The following is a 16,509-nucleotide window of genomic DNA, read 5'->3' on the forward strand; positions in this document are numbered from 1 at the left end:
TGGTATATAGGGTAGTGTTCATTAAATTCTGATTGCAGACAAATTGCTCCCTGGAAAGTGTGATACTGTTGAAAGTGAGCTCCTCACAAAATCAGGGCAATGAGATTTTAGACTAAACAAGTATTGATGGAGTAGGAACTAGTCACATAGCTAATCTTTTAACGTTTGTACTAAACAAAATTTAACTCATTTCAAAAGACCTGATTGAACACCAACTACTAGAATTAAAAACCGATTTGGATGACTTGTAATGTAAGGAAATCTTTATCAAAAATATGCACGCAAAGATACCCCGTGACCTAGTTAAGAGAGAGAAGAAACTACTAAGGTGAAGTTCAGAATAGACTGCTCTTCATATTTCCAGTAATAAGTAAACTGAAAAATGGATCTTCTTTATCTACACCAGGATTATCACCCTTTTCTGTTCCATGAATGCCAAACCCCAAATCATTGTTTGTTGATACTTTGGGTCTTTTCACTGAAACAAATGCAACATTATTCCTTGATTCATGTTTGGCTTTTGCAGGATTCTTGTCGGGTGATGAACTTGGAAGTGCTCCAGCTTCAGGAGCATCACAATTATTGCCAAAAGGTCCTGCAATAGCTGAATCAACTTGAGCTCGAAATTCATCATTACTCTCTTCTTGGATAGGATCCTCCAAGGAATTTGCTTTATCTTTGTCCATTACAGCTTGACCATCCTTAGCCAAATCTTTAGAGGTTGTCTCTCCAGGTTCCTCATCTACACAAGATACCAGAAAAAAGTTATGCACAAATATTATAGACGAAAAGCACTGAAAATCAGCAACAAATGAAGAACTAGACCGCAGGGAGAGACATGTGAATGCACAAGAAAGATAAACAATCACTGATAAGGCAGAATTATTGCCAAACTGAATGATGAAAACTAACAAACAGCAAACCACTGGATAATAATATCTTAAATGAAATCATCACGTGCAGCCTTGAATTTACTTCTAGCTCAAACTGATTGAATATGACTTCGATAAAGAAAACAAAACAGTGAAAAGAAACTCTTGGTTTGAGGTTACCTCCTAGGAAAATCTCAATGCTTTCATACTGAATCTTAGATGCTTCTACAGAAACATCTTCACCAGTCTCCTTTTCCTGGCTGCCGACATCTTTCTCATTTAGTCTCTCAACTAACACATACTTATCAGATTCCCAAATACATTCGAGGAAGACCACCTGCTGCTGCTTCTTTGGTGGAAAGTATTCTCTGAAAACCTGCAATGCACAAAATACTGAACATTTGCTTTCTTGATTTCATCTAAGAGTTGTTATTAATGACTATCGAAGTTCACTCGGCGGTGGGACCGACATGTATATTTTATCATGATAATCAGCAGACAGTCATCTAGTATCTTGTTCCACTATTTACTCTGATAACACCTGGAGTGGTTCTAAGCAGCGATCATTAAACATAATACAGTTTCCAGCTAAAGTATCATGTTGTTTGCAGTTTAATACATGCAGAGGGTAATTGGAAACCCTGTGACTTATTGATCAAGAAATTATAGTAGCTTTGAAATCTGTGAAGTCTACACCATAAATATTGAGATAGACAATAGAATCTCTGAGACCTCCAGAAAATCTGAAAAGAAAGTATTGCAATATATCATGCACACTGTAACAAGTAATCCATATAATAAGAATCATGACTCCTAATCAGAAAAACCAGCAAATATTTGCGCCTTGGAAGATGGACCTTATAGGGCTCAAAGTAACTCACGGTGTTTTCTCCTTGATAAGAGATTCAAAGAAGTATATCATTTTTCTTATCTCAACTTTGTACCTTCAAGTAGTATGACTCTCTTAACTTTTTTAACCATTTCTTGACCTTAACAGAACTAATCAAACCAATCAAAAAGGCAAGTTGAACAAAGGAAATAAAGGAAGGAATAGAATTTCTTGCATTGCACCAGAAAAACAGAGAGGTCAGTTGCAAGAAACAACCTCAAATCCATCTTGAGTCAATTTTATGGCTTGTTCCCTCCGAGATAAAGAGGAGACACTGTTGAATACACAAACAACATCAAGAAGCATCTGCAGTGAATAAAGAAAATTTGATTAGAATTTGCTGTTCAATCACCGGACATCCTTAGAGAATTTGATTAGAATTGCCAGCATGCCCTTAATGCTAAGGAATACAAAGTTACCAGTTTCAAAAAAAAAAAAAAAAAATTGCTTGACATAAGATTTTCAATTCCTTAAATATTGCATGTTCCTAAAAGAGCAAAAATTATCATGTTATACATGACTCCTATTCCCATTGGCTCTTGAATTATATCAGTTACTCCAATTAAATAAGCTCCGGAAATTATCATGACTCCAATGTATTCTACTGGAAACTAGAACTTCAACAAACTGAAATTACAAAACAAAACAATCCATGTGCAGGACCTTTACTATTATAAGTACGACTAAGAAATGAATACGCCTAAGAAATGAACTTTTAAAACGATTAAAATGGTGTCATCGTTCATGAGTGCACATACCACTTCACACTTCAAAAGATGATAAAATTATCCTGAGAATACTTACTTGCTGAACTAGAACTCTTATTCGGGCAAGCAATGCCAATACTGTCAGCGAAAATCCCATAAAAAATGATCGTGCAATAAGTGTGGATATCTCCCTGTCTACTGTTAAGGGTACAAAACAATAGCACATGGCTAACAATCCACATTGGAATTTGCATAAAACAGGCACATTGATCGAGTGTTTACTTTGAAATGGAAAACAATCAGCACAAGGTGAAAAACAAAGTCAACATACCAATGAGACGAAAGACCGGACAAATTAAATTATGAAGATAACAACAACAACATACCCAGTGTAATCCCACAAGTGGAGTCTAGGGAGGGTAGGATGTGCGCAGACCTTACCTCTACCTTTGTGGGGTAGAGAGGTTGTTCCGGAGAGACCCTTGGCTCAAAAGAAACGTAGTCAATGCAGGCTTTATTAAATTATGAAGATATGAAGAAACAAGAAGAAAGGAGGTGCAATAAATATCCAACTACACTAATTTGGCAAAGCAATAAGTTTACGGCAAATCAGCTGTGCAAAAATTCTAGTAGTTTAAAGAGCAAAAAAGGCTTGCGACATGTAGATAAGTAAGCATTCACAGTGTTTTAAGACAAACCCTCATTTTACTCCAATCACCTCCACACCCCCAAAACAACTCAAGCTCTTTCTTAAATGTAACATGGCCTTAATGGCCATCAATTGCCAAAAGGAAATCATGTCCCATAATCAGATTATCAAATGAAGTATTAGTATGCAAAAAAGCAGCGAGAAGGATACGCAGCGGCCCTTAACATTGGCTCAACCATCTGCAAGAAACGAATAAGCGAATTTAACTTAAAGTTTTCCTTGTCGTAGTATGATTCTTATTTAAATAAAGGCCCCGTATGTTAAGACATTTGATTAGAGATAGCGAGAGAGAGAGAGAGAGACAGAGATATCATCATTCCTGTAGTTATAAGAAACAACAATGACTATGCATCAATCATAGGCGAATTAGGGTCGGCTATAGAAATCCTCAGTATTCACATTGTTCCATTTAGACTCGTCTCAATCCAATATTCAATTCTTTAGGTCTTCTAAATTGAAGTCCTTCACATTCTCTATTGGTAGACGTGGAGCCTTGGAGCAATGATAAGTTGTCTCCAGCCGTGGAATAGGCCACTAATGCTTGGGGTGCAACCCTTTCCCGGACCCAACATGAATGCGGGATGCTTCATGCACCGGGCTGCCCCTTTTATACATGGAAAACTGGGGCGTAATAGTCCCAGCTTCAAGCGATCGTCAAGGACAGGGGAGGGGACGAGGAGCTGCGGTTGTTAATGCTGGTAAATGCTAGCAAGTGATCTTTGCTAACATGGTAGGCTGAGACTGGCAATACAATATCATGAGTTACTTTACAGACTCGGATGAATGGTTTTAGATGGAGCACAACAAGAAGTGAGAACGAAAGAAACAACAATACCTGAGACAACAGGTGTGCAACCCCTAAAAGTCGCTCCAGAAAGTTATATTTGCCACCATTAGATCTTCTCCTCTTCAGGCTGAAAAATGGGGATGAAAGTTCAATATATATAAAATCATCATAGGTTTGAACGGGAGCAGAGAGAGTTATTATGTATAGTTCAATGGAAGAGCAAGACATAGATAATGACAATGCTATTTCCACGACAGTGGGATCAGTAAAATTAGTCACATAAGTAGGGAAGAAAATTTCAGTTTCAAGCTTCCATGTATGTCAGTTCAATATTTTCACTAACAAAAAGTGGTGAACATCAATAAAGGAGTAGAAAAGTGCAAGCGCATGACAAGCGTTCAGACTCCAATCAAAATTTACTCATTGATAGATACGAAAAAGTGGTATGTGTTTATGATGTAATCAAATTCCGAATCTCGGCATATGATCACTAGGAAAACTATAATAATCAAAATCTTAAAACAAAATGTAGGTGCTTCAAAGGGGTCATAAGTACCTTTCCAGGAGCTGCACTTTTTGCTTGGGTCTTTTCCCAAAAAGAACTTGAAAGGAGGAACTCAAAACCTCCTCCAAGTTAGCTGCTTGGAGGAGCCTTAGATCTCTTTTCACCTAATATCATCAAAACAAATATATAAAGTAAGAATTGCACTTTGGACTAAAAGCAAACCCCATCCATCCCCCTATATATATTCCCTCCGTCCCAAATAAGCTGTCATGTTTCGCTTCTCGGGAGTCGATTTGACTAATTTCTGGAGCTGAATTGGATTAGATCAACTCACTATTTTACAATTAAAATCTAGATACCCACAAATTATACGGAAAATACTACATTTTCATGTTAATATGATGAAGAATACATTGTAAAATATTCGTCAAAGTTCAAATAATTTGACTCTCAAGAAGCGAAACATGAAAACTAACTTCAGACGGAGCGAGTATATGAATAAACTTCGGTAACAACCCTTGAGAGGTACTGGAAATAGGAGCATCTTCTATGCTAGTTATTTGTTTTTAAAAACAAAGCAAACCGCATTAACCGCACATGCATACATGAACAAATATCGGTAAAAATACAACCTTTAGGAGGTACTGAAAATAGGAGCATCTTCTATGCTAGTTCTTTGCTTTAAAAAACAAAGCAAGGCCCATTAATCCCACATGCATATATGAACAAATATTGGTAAAAATACAACCTTTAAGACGTACTGAAAATAGGAGCATCTTCTACGCTAATTCTTTGCTTTAAAAGACAAAGCAAACCCCATTAATCCCACATGCATCTATGAACAAATATAGGTAAAATACAACCTTTAAGAGGTACTAAAAATAGGAGCATCTTCTATGCTAGTTCTTTATCTTAAAAACAAAGCAAACCCCATTAATCCCACATGCATATATGAACAAATATAGGTAAAACTACAACCTTTAAGAGGTACTGAAAATATGAGCATCTTCTATGCTGATTCTTGTTTTTGTAAACGAGGCGATCAAGAATGGCAAACTCTGTTTGGAGCTGAGCAACAAAAGTGTTTAGCCTCTGCTCAACTATTTCCATCTCTGAACCCATAATTTCAGCTGTGACAGAGCAAAAACTATAAGAAGACATTACAAATTCAGAAGCTAAGTAGCTAGCAAAAGCAACAGCAAAAATAGGGCAGCATTAACATCATTACAAATCCAACCAACCAAAGTGTGTTCAGAGGATAATAAAGTGACTTTATTTGTTCGCTTTGATTCTTCCCATCAGTCTTAATAGCTTATTTGGCCAAGCTTCCAAATGAGCTTATTTTGAAAAGAAGTGCTTTTCGAAAAATACCATTTAATTAATTTAAAAAGCACTTTTGCCAATGTTAGAACACTAATTCGTGCTTGATCAAGGTTTCAAAAGTGCACTAGTACTTTTCTTTTTAGCTTCTGAAAAAACAACTTCTGTCATCGCTCAAGCTCAAAGGTACTTATTTTTGCCTAAAAGCTTAGTCAAACACCTTAATTCACTAAAATAAGCACTTTTGGCTTCCCAAAAGTCGGAAATTAGTCTAAGCCTAACCCATTAGTTTTAACTTGATATTTGTTCGTCAGTGTTTTGGATTTTACGTAGTACTTAACTGAAAGTGTTTATCTTTTACAAAGTTATAGACAGGAAATTAGTCACAAGAAAGTAACAAGGGCAGAATAGAAAAAAAAAAAATACATAGCGAAGCAGAATAAGAGAGATAAATAGAAGAAAGCATAGCGAAAATTACTGGTATATGTACGCTCAATATTCCAAAGGTACTTGTAATTCAAACAACGGCGACAGGGACTAGAGTTTTTCCAGGGGCAGAGCAGTTGCAAATTTGCTCTAGTATTTCCGGTTTAATTGGGCCTGTGAGTGTGGGCTGATCTGATCCCCCATCTGCTAAGGAAATTTTGGATGAAAAAAAAAAAGGGGGCTGAATATTTATAGTCGGAGATAAAAATTAAAGACCACATATATAAGGTCCAAAAATTAAAGACCAGTGCGAGGTCAATCTGTGCAATAAACAATGACAAAGGACTGAGGAGTTGGGTTTGGGCTGTGAGTATGGGCTGATCAGAGATCTGCTAAGGAAATTGGAGGGTCATTTGCACTTTTGTCCTTATCTGGTGCTGGTCTTTAATTTTTGTCCTTCAAATGGACTGGTCTTTAATTTTTTTTTCCTTTCAAAATTGAATTAGGGGCATAAGTATTCACAAGTTATGTTATCCCTCTTAAAAAACTTATGCACCTGTAGGCATAAGTTCATCCGAACCCCCTCGGCGGAAAAAAACATTGTTTTTATAAGGTTAATTTTTTTTTTATGTATATATAGTAGATGTTGAACCCCCTTAGGCTTCTTCGTATGTTTACTTTTTTATATTTTGAACCCCCTCGACAGAAATCCTGGCTCCGCCACTGGTTATAAGATGTAACTAATCTAAACTATAATACTAAATATAAATATGTACTAGAGTTAGTTATGCCATATAGTTATCCCAAAAATTAAAGACCAGTCCATTTGAAGAGAAATTGTGTAAGTACAAGGAAATTGGATGGCTGTGATGGGCTAAATGGAATAAGGCTCAAGGATCGTATTAATTCGTTTATAAATGTTGAAACCGAAGCGGAACTAAGTAGTATTTGGAGTTAAAGTTGGAAAAAGTATTTTAAGTTGCGTTTGAACATGCATTTCAATTGAAGAAAAAATTGTAAGGAAAATTTTATTTTCACTTGAAAAAGTGGTTAGAACTAGTTTTTCAAACTTGAATAATCAACTTCAAATGGAGTGAGAAATTGACTTAATGGATAATCAAACAGTTTTGCCAACAAAAAAAAAAAAAAGAAACAAGTAAATAAAAAATGATGTCCAAATGGGTAATCAATATGAGACGTTCCAGCGTGAATTTAATCTAATGTAGCTCCAAAACATGTACCGAACATCGAGTGAAAACCCAAGAGAAAAAAGATATAAAGGAATTTAAATGAAATTGGAATCCTAATTAAGACATTAATCCGCTTTTTACTATGCGTAAACTTCACAACTTCATGTCATACCGCAATTATTTGCGAACCAAATAGTTCAGTTGTCAAAGAAAAATTTAATACGTGTGCGCCCAAACTTCTATTTTACAACATAATAATTCTTTTTTTATAACTGTTAGTTAAGACGAGAGGGGAGCTGGATGGTTGTCATGTCCTTATCTCAAGCCAAACTAAAATAAGATATGTTAGTTAACTCTCGGGTCTTGTGTTTCTTTCAAGTTACAATAATAACAATTGCTTATACTCAATACAATATTTCTCAATAAATTTTGCATGGGAAGGTGATTTAATTTATGCAATTCCAAATGCAGTGTACTATGTAAGATTCTTCACCAACCATATATATAATATCAATGCATCACGTTTTTGGTTCATACGATGTTTGTCTCTATTTCCAACTTTTACTTTTTGCTATCACCTAATAATTAAGCAATCAATATCTCATCAAACAAGAAGTGGCTTTAGCTTCTCTTTTTTTCCTCATAATAATCTAAGAAGTGAAAAAGCTATTTCACCTAATTAAGGGTAGTTTGTGATTCAGAATAAATTAAATCATATAACAATCCTATCACGTTTTTTGCAATAGACATTTGCATTAACACATCCAACGCGGACCAACGCCTTATGGTGCTTTTATTAATTAATCATAGAGAATCGCATTGCCTTTTGCAAGCAAAGCATAGAAAAGTTAATGTGTAAAACACTTTTATTTGTTTAATCACTAGACTAGATGCTTTGTTTTTTTATTTATAGGATTGATATATACTTGTAGTACGCATCATAACAAAGGATAGGATTGCGACGGACCAGATGATTAGTAGTAGCAAGTTCGACACCTAAATTATTATTATAGTACGAAATAAAAATTACTCTAGCAAATATAAACTTATCTGCCATAACAAGCAAATTCAAGAGGAATTGTTTCATAGTCAACATATCAAAAAGCTTCCTTCTAGTACCTTAATTCCTTCTCAAGCAAATCCCCTCCACTTTTCTATTCTCTGTAGTTAACCATTATAGATTCATACATTGACATAAAATTGGACTAATTATAAGCTAAATCAAGAACATACGATATATATATATAATTTCTTTATATTGCACGTAAATAATATTTAAGAAACAATATGATACTATATAAAATAATACTATAAATAAAATATAAAAATTAAATTAGAAGAAAAAATTGTAAAACCTTAAAATAAAAAAATTGTAAAACCTTAAAATTTCCACAATGCCACACCCAAATCAAATTATAAATCGATTTGTTAGCTAAATGACCAAAATATCTACCAATGATGAATAGATCTAGCTTGTCTTAAACAGAAATATTTTAGTGAAAAATAGAGGAGATGAGTTCATCCCATAATTACTTTCCAAATCGCCCACTTAGATAACCTATTAAATGGATAGAGTGACTTGAGAGATGCACACTTGGCAAAAATAAAATTTCTAAAATAGGATATAGTTACCATCAATACATATCAAGCAATTTTCCAAATTCATAGAACATATCTATAGGGGCTCCATTAATGAGATTGTGTGACCTTTACTCTTTTTTGTTTTGCATACACGTGTCTGTTCTCAATTAATTTCATTGTATTCATCAAGTAATGTTACCTAATTCACTTTGATTAAAAGACTACAAGGACAAAAGAATCTTTTATTATTAACTAATACTATTATTACATCTAATTAGGACTAGGCCAATGAAATCGTTAGGCGTTAGGTATATGACCACACTATCTACCAAAAGAAGCAAAACACGAACGATATGTTTGAATACAAGAATTTTGCTCTGTTTTTCACACTCATACGCTTGAATTCCTATTAAATTTAATTATTAGGCATATTTTAAGAATGTTCAAGAAAAGTTGGATGACAAACATAATTAAAATCATTTTAACTACATTATTTTGAATGAATATCATCAGAATGGAATGCTCTGTTGGGAAGAAGTTGATTCACCACTTTACAAAAATATTTTCTGACTAATATCTCATTTTTCACTTCCATAAGCTAAAGCAGATACATGAAGGAAAAAAAGTAAGGACTTAAAAGATTAGCATAGTGGAAAATTTTGAGGAAGGGACACCGCATCAGGCCGTCTCGACAACATTGGGTTCTAAAGTCAACTTCAAACAGAGACCCTAATTTTTTAAAAAGGAAAGATCGTCATATATATTTTTAATTTAATGTCTACGTTTCTAGCTTTTTCAGATGCGAAATCATTAATTACTGTTTTATAATCGATTTGTTCTAACAATTAATTATCAATTGATCTAATTCATTCAGTCTCTCTTGAGACATTAATGATTTCTTTTCTTGTTTTCCTCTCAGCATTAATTACTAATTTCCCAAATCATTTCCCAAATTTTTTTGAAATGCTAATAGTCATGAATATTATAGTAAATTATATATTTCATTTATTATTTTCTTAAAAGAAATATAAAATCATTGTAGACCAAGTAAAAGTGAAAAAAGAGAGTACATGAGGTTAAAAAAATATCTCGTTTTTTCAAAAACTTAACCAAGGGCAAAATTAAATAATTTCAATGCATAAACACTTTTGGGCTTTACCCCAAAATTTAAAGTTAAGGGGAACGTAAGCCTGGAGTTTTTTTTTTTTTTTTTTTTTTCTCGATCTGTACGCGTCATTCTTGTGCAGTCCCTTTTGGTATCTAGAAACTAACTTAAATTTTTTGTTAAAGAATAAACAAGATTCACACTGTGAACTGTGAAGTACTTAAATAAAGTTATGGACCTCATTAGCCGGGAAAAGGCAAGGCACAAATGAACTTTTATTAATTCCAACAAAATGCTTTGTAGAAAAGCACAAAAGTATGAGTCATTCTGATGCTATTTTGCAGCTTTTAGCTTTATTCCATCTGATCTGCATCCACCAATCAAATCTTGACTGTGTCTCATTTCTCTCCATATGTAATTCATTAATTTAATTGCTTAAGTAAATGTATGTTCTCATCTAGAATGGAAATAATTTTGTAAGACTCGCTCAAGCCATGGTCTAGACGTCTAGTATTGAATGAAGTGATAAAAATTATGACCGATTAAGATTTAATCTCCAACAAACAGAATGTCTAATTCCCTTTTGCCTAAATGGTTTTGATCGACTGAGCTATTAGATAATTGTAGTAGTGAGTTTCTTTAGAAGAAAAAAAACAGAAACAGAGGTCAAATTGTGTGCTGGATAAAATAATTTTTTTTTCTATTTAAGCATCTAATAATATCGGGTTGCACAAATAGAGAGTAGACCCATTGAAAAACAAAATGATCTGTTTCGAAAAACATACTCACTTAAGGTGGATTCTTGATTATTTTTTTAAAGTCAAATTGTGTCCAAATTCCTAATCTAACCTTCCTCACTAGGTACTTGTTTTTTCTCAATCTATTTTTTCTTCCACTTTTCTTCTTGGCTTAATATCTCAATATCATCTTAAACTTGTCAGTAAATTTTATTTAAATATTCAAATCACGGTTTGTTTCAATTGAACACCCAAACACATAATAATTTTTTTCTTATTAGACACTTTTGATTCAAAATTCTGAATTTTTTTTTTGCTCATGTTCTTAAGTGTCAATAACATAAATTAACCACTTAAAATATGTCGCATCATTTAATCATAGCATTAGCCTCAATAAGCCGTAAAACCTCAAGCATGTTCCTATGAGGCCGTTGTGTATAATTAAATGAGATAACATATTTTATGTGGTTAATTTAACTAACTAATAGACGTTTAAGAGCACACGCAAAAGTTTTTCAAAAATTTGAACCAAAACTCTTTAATATGAACACTTTATCACGTGTTCAGATGTTCAATCAAAACGGACTGTAATTTGAGTATCTAAATAAAGTTCACGAATAATTATAAGAAATTGTGGCATTACTAAGCCTTTGTTCTTCCTCCCCTCAACAATTCTAAATAATTTGTTTACTCCAAGTCTCCAACTAATCCAATTTATAAGCTACTGAAATGACTCTATTACCCCTACATAACATCTATATATAGTCTAGAACTAGAAAGTGCCTAACTCAATTGACCTATATACCCTGGTTACATTAAAATCAAGAACAACCCAACCGGCCGGCAAACTGGACCGATCTTTTTAGATTCCTAAAAAACACACACGTACAGGTCAACATTTCACCATTCTTGATTTTTGTCGTCGTGACAAAGTCCCGAGTTGTTCCAAACAGAACATCCAACAAGAAAAAGACTTACCAACATGTTGAAACCAAAATCATCTCCTATGTATTTATCTCATAGCTCAAAACACCCATGAATTTCATCAAAATGACTAAACTCTGCAAGAAAATAGTTCAAGTCAACATTAAGTGGAAGATATTTGATAGAGTTTCAATCTTTAAAGAGTTTTTTCGTTTCATTTGGGAAAGAATTATTGTTTGTTCAACTGGAAGGAAACCTGTAAGGTACAGGCGTTTGTCTAGAAGTGCTTTATCAACTCAGGCCATGGAGGAAGTTGAACAGTATGTTGTAGCAGGTGAAAATGATGTTTTGAATGCAAGTTGTAGTGGGTATGATAGTGATTCAGATTTAGTTACTTTGAAGATCAGTATTTTGGGTGATTGTCAGATTGGTAAAACAAGTTTTGTGGTAAGTTTAACATAATCTCTTTTTAGATCAAGTATGTTACTACTTTGTTACTCCTTTCTTGTAATATTGATGGTGTCGAGAGGCGGAACTAGAATTTTGAGTTTATGGGTTTTGAATTATAGAGAATACAGTTTATTGGATTCTTGATATAAGTGTATTTTTAAGCACAAATATATGCTTTGAGCCAAAGCGTCTGCGGAACCCGTAGGCGAAGCTCTAGCTCCGTCCCTGCGGGTGTTCGGACTAGGTTGCTCGGATCATCAAATAGTGCATACTTTTGGAGGATTCGACGCACACCCCGACCCGAAAGTATTTTTCGAAGAGCCTGAGCAATAATATTGTTCACCAACACTTAAAAGATGGACTTTGTTTATAGTCAGATTTGAATTCTGATCTCGGCCTTAATCCACTTCACTGATCACTAGTCCACGCCCTTTGAGTTAGCATGTAACTTCATATTCTTAAACCAAGAAACAGTTTTTTTTTTTTTTTGGGGGGGTAAATTTTCTTATTTTATTTTTCAGATTAAGTATGTAGGTGATGAACAAGAAAAGAAGTGCTTGCAGATGAAGGGATTGAATTTGATGGATAAAACATTAGCTGTACGAGGTGCAAGAATTGTATTTAGAATATGGGATGTAGGAGGTATGTTCATTAATTATCTTCCTTAATCTGGAAAATTTTGAGTTCTATTTGTGGTTCAAGTTTAGGCCAAATTTGTCACTTTTAAGGTGGTTACTGTAGCTTGATCAAAATGAGTAATTTGGTTTTGCATTTTGAATTTTTGGTTTATAGGTGATCATAGCTCATTTGATCAGATTCCAATTGCTTGTAAAGATGCTGTTGCCATTCTTTTTATGTTTGATCTCACTAGCAGGAGTACATTGAACAAGTATGTCATCACTTTAATATGATACTGTTAAAAAATAAACTTTACGTTGTTAGTATACAGAAGTTAAACTCCATTATTAAGAGCGTTTCTTTTTCTTTTTTGCAATTGCAGTGTGATAAGTTGGTATAGTGAAGCAAGAAAGTGGAATCAGGTGAGAAACTTAACTTCTCTTTCACTTTAATGTTGTTTTCTTGAAAATGGAGTAAACTTTAGAACCAAGAATCATCTTTACTTATTAACAAAGTTGGATGGGACTTTCACTAGCCAGTAGCAATTCTTTTCACCAAACAAAAGAAAAAGTAGTACTAACAGGAATATAACTACAGTAGTTGGGAATTTATTGATATATTGAATTAAAGTTTGAAGTGAGTTGAGTAATGACAGTGGTTGGAACTACTTTCACTCCTTCGGATAAAAAGTAGCAAATGGCAATAAGTAAAGTACTCCCTCCGGATTAAAAAAGAAAAAGTCCATTTGATCTTTTTTTCTTGGGTCAAAAAAAAATGTCCACTTATTAAATCAAGAAACAATTAACCTTATCTTTTCAGGTTTGCCCCTATTAAGTGTTATGTGATCAAATCTCAATGCCTATTTAATTAGGGATAATTTAGTCAATTTACATATTTTTTTCTTGGAGTAGTTTCTTAAGAGGTGTGCAAATGGCTAACTGGATTCTTTTTTTTGATCCGAAGGGAGTAGTACTTTTGTTACTTTTTGTTCTTGAAGATGATTACTTTATCAGTTGGTTCTTTAGATTTGAATGATTGAAGCTAATTAATGACCACAATAAAATGGTTATTAGCAAAACTTGATTGTCTTCAACTTTCAAAAAGAATTATTGAGAATGAATTGAATAACAATCATGAGATCATTATTCATTGCCAACAAGTACAGGCTGTTGTTTCCCAATGAAATTCTGATTTGTAAGTACTCATAAGCAAAGATAACCACTGCTCTTTGTTGATAATGATATATGAGACTATGCAAAAAACTTATCGCGCCTGATGTTCTACTTTAGTTTTTCATGAGTGATAAAATTAGGTGAGGATGTGTATTAGTTAACTATAGTTGATCGAGAAAAATTTACATAAAGACATACGTATATCATATGCTTATTGAGTTAGTATAAACCGTGTGTAGCATTTCAGATGGACATTGTTAAAATATGTGTGATTTCTAGACTTAAAAACCTTGATAGTTATGCTTTTTTTTTGCCTTCTCGAAACTCTAATCCTTCGCTTCTACAATTGAAAACTACAGACTGCTATTCCAATACTAATTGGGACCAAATTTGATGATTTTGTCCAGCTTCCACCAGACATTCAATGGTCTGTGGTGACACAGGTGCAATTCTTGATCAACATAGCACTTAAATAATTCCTTCATCTTTCTTCGAAATCAGTACTTAAATGGTTTTTAAAGCCTTATAACTGCAGAGATTGTCGTAGAAAAAATTTACTCAACTACGTGTTTACAACCAATCCAATAAACACGTGACACGTGCCTTTATATGCACATTTTATCACTAATCGTGATTAATTAATATATGTAAATCACCTGAATCTACACTTAACTCTGGGAAACAATTGAGTTTGCTGTAAAGGTAATTTTTTTTAGAATTGCCATGATTAAAGACCTTATTTCTTCATGGTTGTACATTTTTACTTTTTGCAAGTGGGAAAACAATGTGATCCTAACAAGTTCGTCAACTGTTCTTTTTCTCCATAAATGAATATGGTAACCCACATATGCTGGGCTTAAATCAGAAGTCTATGTCAGTCCAGAAGAATATTTTAATTCTCTCTCCCTCTTTCCCTTTCTGTTAGACAAGCATAAACTGAGAAGGATTGGGATATTATTTGCATTATCAACTGAATTTCAATGCTTTAATTACAAACTTTGTTTTTAAAAGAGTATAAAATAATAAAAAATTAAAGATAAGAAGAAGAAAGAAACTAGTCTTTTGGGTTATAGTTATCCCCAGTGCCTTCCCACAGGTTCCACCCACCCCCCACAAACCAAGAAAACAAATAGTAGTTGGTAGGATTATGTATCAGAGTTGGAATTTAGAGCAAGTTCTGCCAGTTCAACTGACCCCACAAATCTCAGCTGGAACTATATATACATCGTAAAAGCTTGAATATATACATATAATAAGATAACCCTTGTTGTGATTTCTTTCCATCCGTTCTAGCCTTGGTGGACAGAGTTACTTGATATGTATCAGACGACGAGATAGATCAATTGGGTGAGAGAAAGGGAGATAACTCTAATTAGATATTCTTTTTATATTAATAGGGATCCCCATTCATTCCTAGATTGTTGTCGCTATGGACTGATTGTCCCTACCTAAAAACATGGCAGTGGTCAATTTGAACGGATGTCCTCTCGTTAATTCCTCCTAAATTGCAATGATTTAGGACATTTAGGTTTTATGTCTTATGTTGTGAATGAAGTATGTGGGACATTGTTGAGAATTTGTTGAAATGGTGCTTTGCAGGCAAGGGCATATGCAAAGGCAATGAAAGCAACTCTTTTCTTCTCAAGTGCAACACATAACATCAATGTGAATAAGATCTTTAAGTTTATTATGGCAAAGCTCTTTAACTTGCCTTGGACTGTCCAGAGGAATCTTACTATTGGGGAACCAATTATTGACTTCTAGAGTTACTCTGCTCTTCCTACTGATGTTAACATTCTGTTGTAAATAGTGATATCATTTCTAACACCCTTTTCTTTTGGTCTATGGCCAGAAAAAGGAGATTGAATTCTTCAACATGTAATATTTCATTTCCTTTTCACTTTTATTTTTTTTCTTTGTAATAGGCAAAAGGGTTCTTGTAGTTGGGGAGTTGAAAGTTGAAGGTAATTCTTAGTAAAGAAAGATTGCAGAAAAGTTTAGCGAAATTCAGAGATGTTGAAAAAACTATTTGTTGCTTGACGCTTAGGGGGTGACAAAATCAATTCATAAAAGTATGATCATTTTCAATTTGTTCAAGTTTGGTTGGATTAATGTCCCTTTCTTTTATTAACTCACTCTATCTTGGCTCATTCAAATTCAGTTTATCTAAAATTTGGGCTGATTTAGGTCGAAGTATGCAATCCAAGTTAACCTATGAGAAACATTGTCAAAATACTCAAATAAAAAGTTTTTATTTTATTTGATACGTTATATATTCATCAATAACTGTGCCTTAGTTCCAAACAGGTTGGAGTTAACCATATGAATCCTCACTTCTCCATTAAGCTTAACTCATGTCATCACCGTATCAGATAAAAATAAGAGTTTGGTATGTTATAGTAATGGTAAATTTTTTGCGGGAAGTTCCAATGGCAAGCTACTATTATCGTGGCGAAGGCTAGACCTCACAATATTTTTATCTAAATTGCAAAAATAGCCACGTCACTTAAACTGGGT

The 16,509-nt window shown here is 33.8% G+C and overlaps 2 protein-coding genes across 4 annotated transcripts; one reads left to right on the top strand and one right to left on the bottom strand.

Moving 5' to 3' along the window:
• Window positions 1-204: 204 nt before the first annotated feature.
• Window positions 205-6,439, bottom strand: LOC132616473 (uncharacterized). Of its 2 annotated transcripts, none has more exons than XM_060330884.1 (9): window positions 6,268-6,439; window positions 5,448-5,599; window positions 4,521-4,633; window positions 4,013-4,091; window positions 3,328-3,356; window positions 2,566-2,659; window positions 1,978-2,067; window positions 1,053-1,248; window positions 205-742 (listed from the first exon to the last, which is right to left on the bottom strand). In XM_060330884.1, exons 2-9 carry the CDS (start codon window positions 5,589-5,591, stop codon window positions 336-338), a joined length of 1,152 nt encoding a protein of 383 aa, XP_060186867.1. In that variant the 5' UTR covers window positions 5,592-5,599; window positions 6,268-6,439; the 3' UTR covers window positions 205-335. The 2 variants fall into 2 exon arrangements, with proteins under 2 accessions (XP_060186867.1, XP_060186866.1); XM_060330883.1 differs by lacking the exon at window positions 6,268-6,439 and adding an exon at window positions 6,216-6,259.
• A 5,164-nt stretch (window positions 6,440-11,603) lies between these two features.
• LOC132616993 (septum-promoting GTP-binding protein 1-like) lies at window positions 11,604-16,089 on the top strand. 2 transcript variants are annotated; one of them, XM_060331830.1, is made up of 6 exons: window positions 11,607-12,199; window positions 12,724-12,844; window positions 12,995-13,091; window positions 13,203-13,242; window positions 14,352-14,435; window positions 15,592-16,089. In XM_060331830.1, exons 1-6 carry the CDS (start codon window positions 11,864-11,866, stop codon window positions 15,754-15,756), a joined length of 843 nt encoding a protein of 280 aa, XP_060187813.1. In that variant the 5' UTR covers window positions 11,607-11,863; the 3' UTR covers window positions 15,757-16,089. The 2 variants fall into 2 exon arrangements, with proteins under 2 accessions (XP_060187814.1, XP_060187813.1); XM_060331831.1 differs by lacking the exon at window positions 14,352-14,435 and having other exon boundaries at window positions 11,604-12,199.
• Window positions 16,090-16,509: the final 420 nt, after the last annotated feature.

Source organism: Lycium barbarum, chromosome 11 (genome assembly GCF_019175385.1).
Source record: "Lycium barbarum isolate Lr01 chromosome 11, ASM1917538v2, whole genome shotgun sequence".
In the NCBI taxonomy this organism is placed as follows: Eukaryota; Viridiplantae; Streptophyta; class Magnoliopsida; order Solanales; family Solanaceae; genus Lycium; species Lycium barbarum.

Bases quoted from the DNA above. Each gene is read 5' to 3' on its own strand.
- LOC132616473 (XM_060330883.1), bottom strand. From the start codon at position 6,255: ATGCTTTCTTCTATTTATCTCTCTTATTCTGCTTCGCTAT. The intron at 4,634-5,447 runs GTTGTAGTTTTA...TGATGATATTAG, and splicing joins ATTTTCAGTACCTCTTAAAG to GTGAAAAGAGATCTAAGGCT. The intron at 4,092-4,520 runs GTACTTATGACC...CCCATTTTTCAG, and splicing joins AAAGTGCAGCTCCTGGAAAG to CCTGAAGAGGAGAAGATCTA.
- LOC132616993 (XM_060331830.1), top strand. From the start codon at position 11,864: ATGAATTTCATCAAAATGACTAAACTCTGCAAGAAAATAGTTCAAGTC. The intron at 13,243-14,351 runs GTGAGAAACTTA...TGAAAACTACAG, and splicing joins AAGCAAGAAAGTGGAATCAG to ACTGCTATTCCAATACTAAT. The intron at 14,436-15,591 runs GTGCAATTCTTG...GGTGCTTTGCAG, and splicing joins AATGGTCTGTGGTGACACAG to GCAAGGGCATATGCAAAGGC.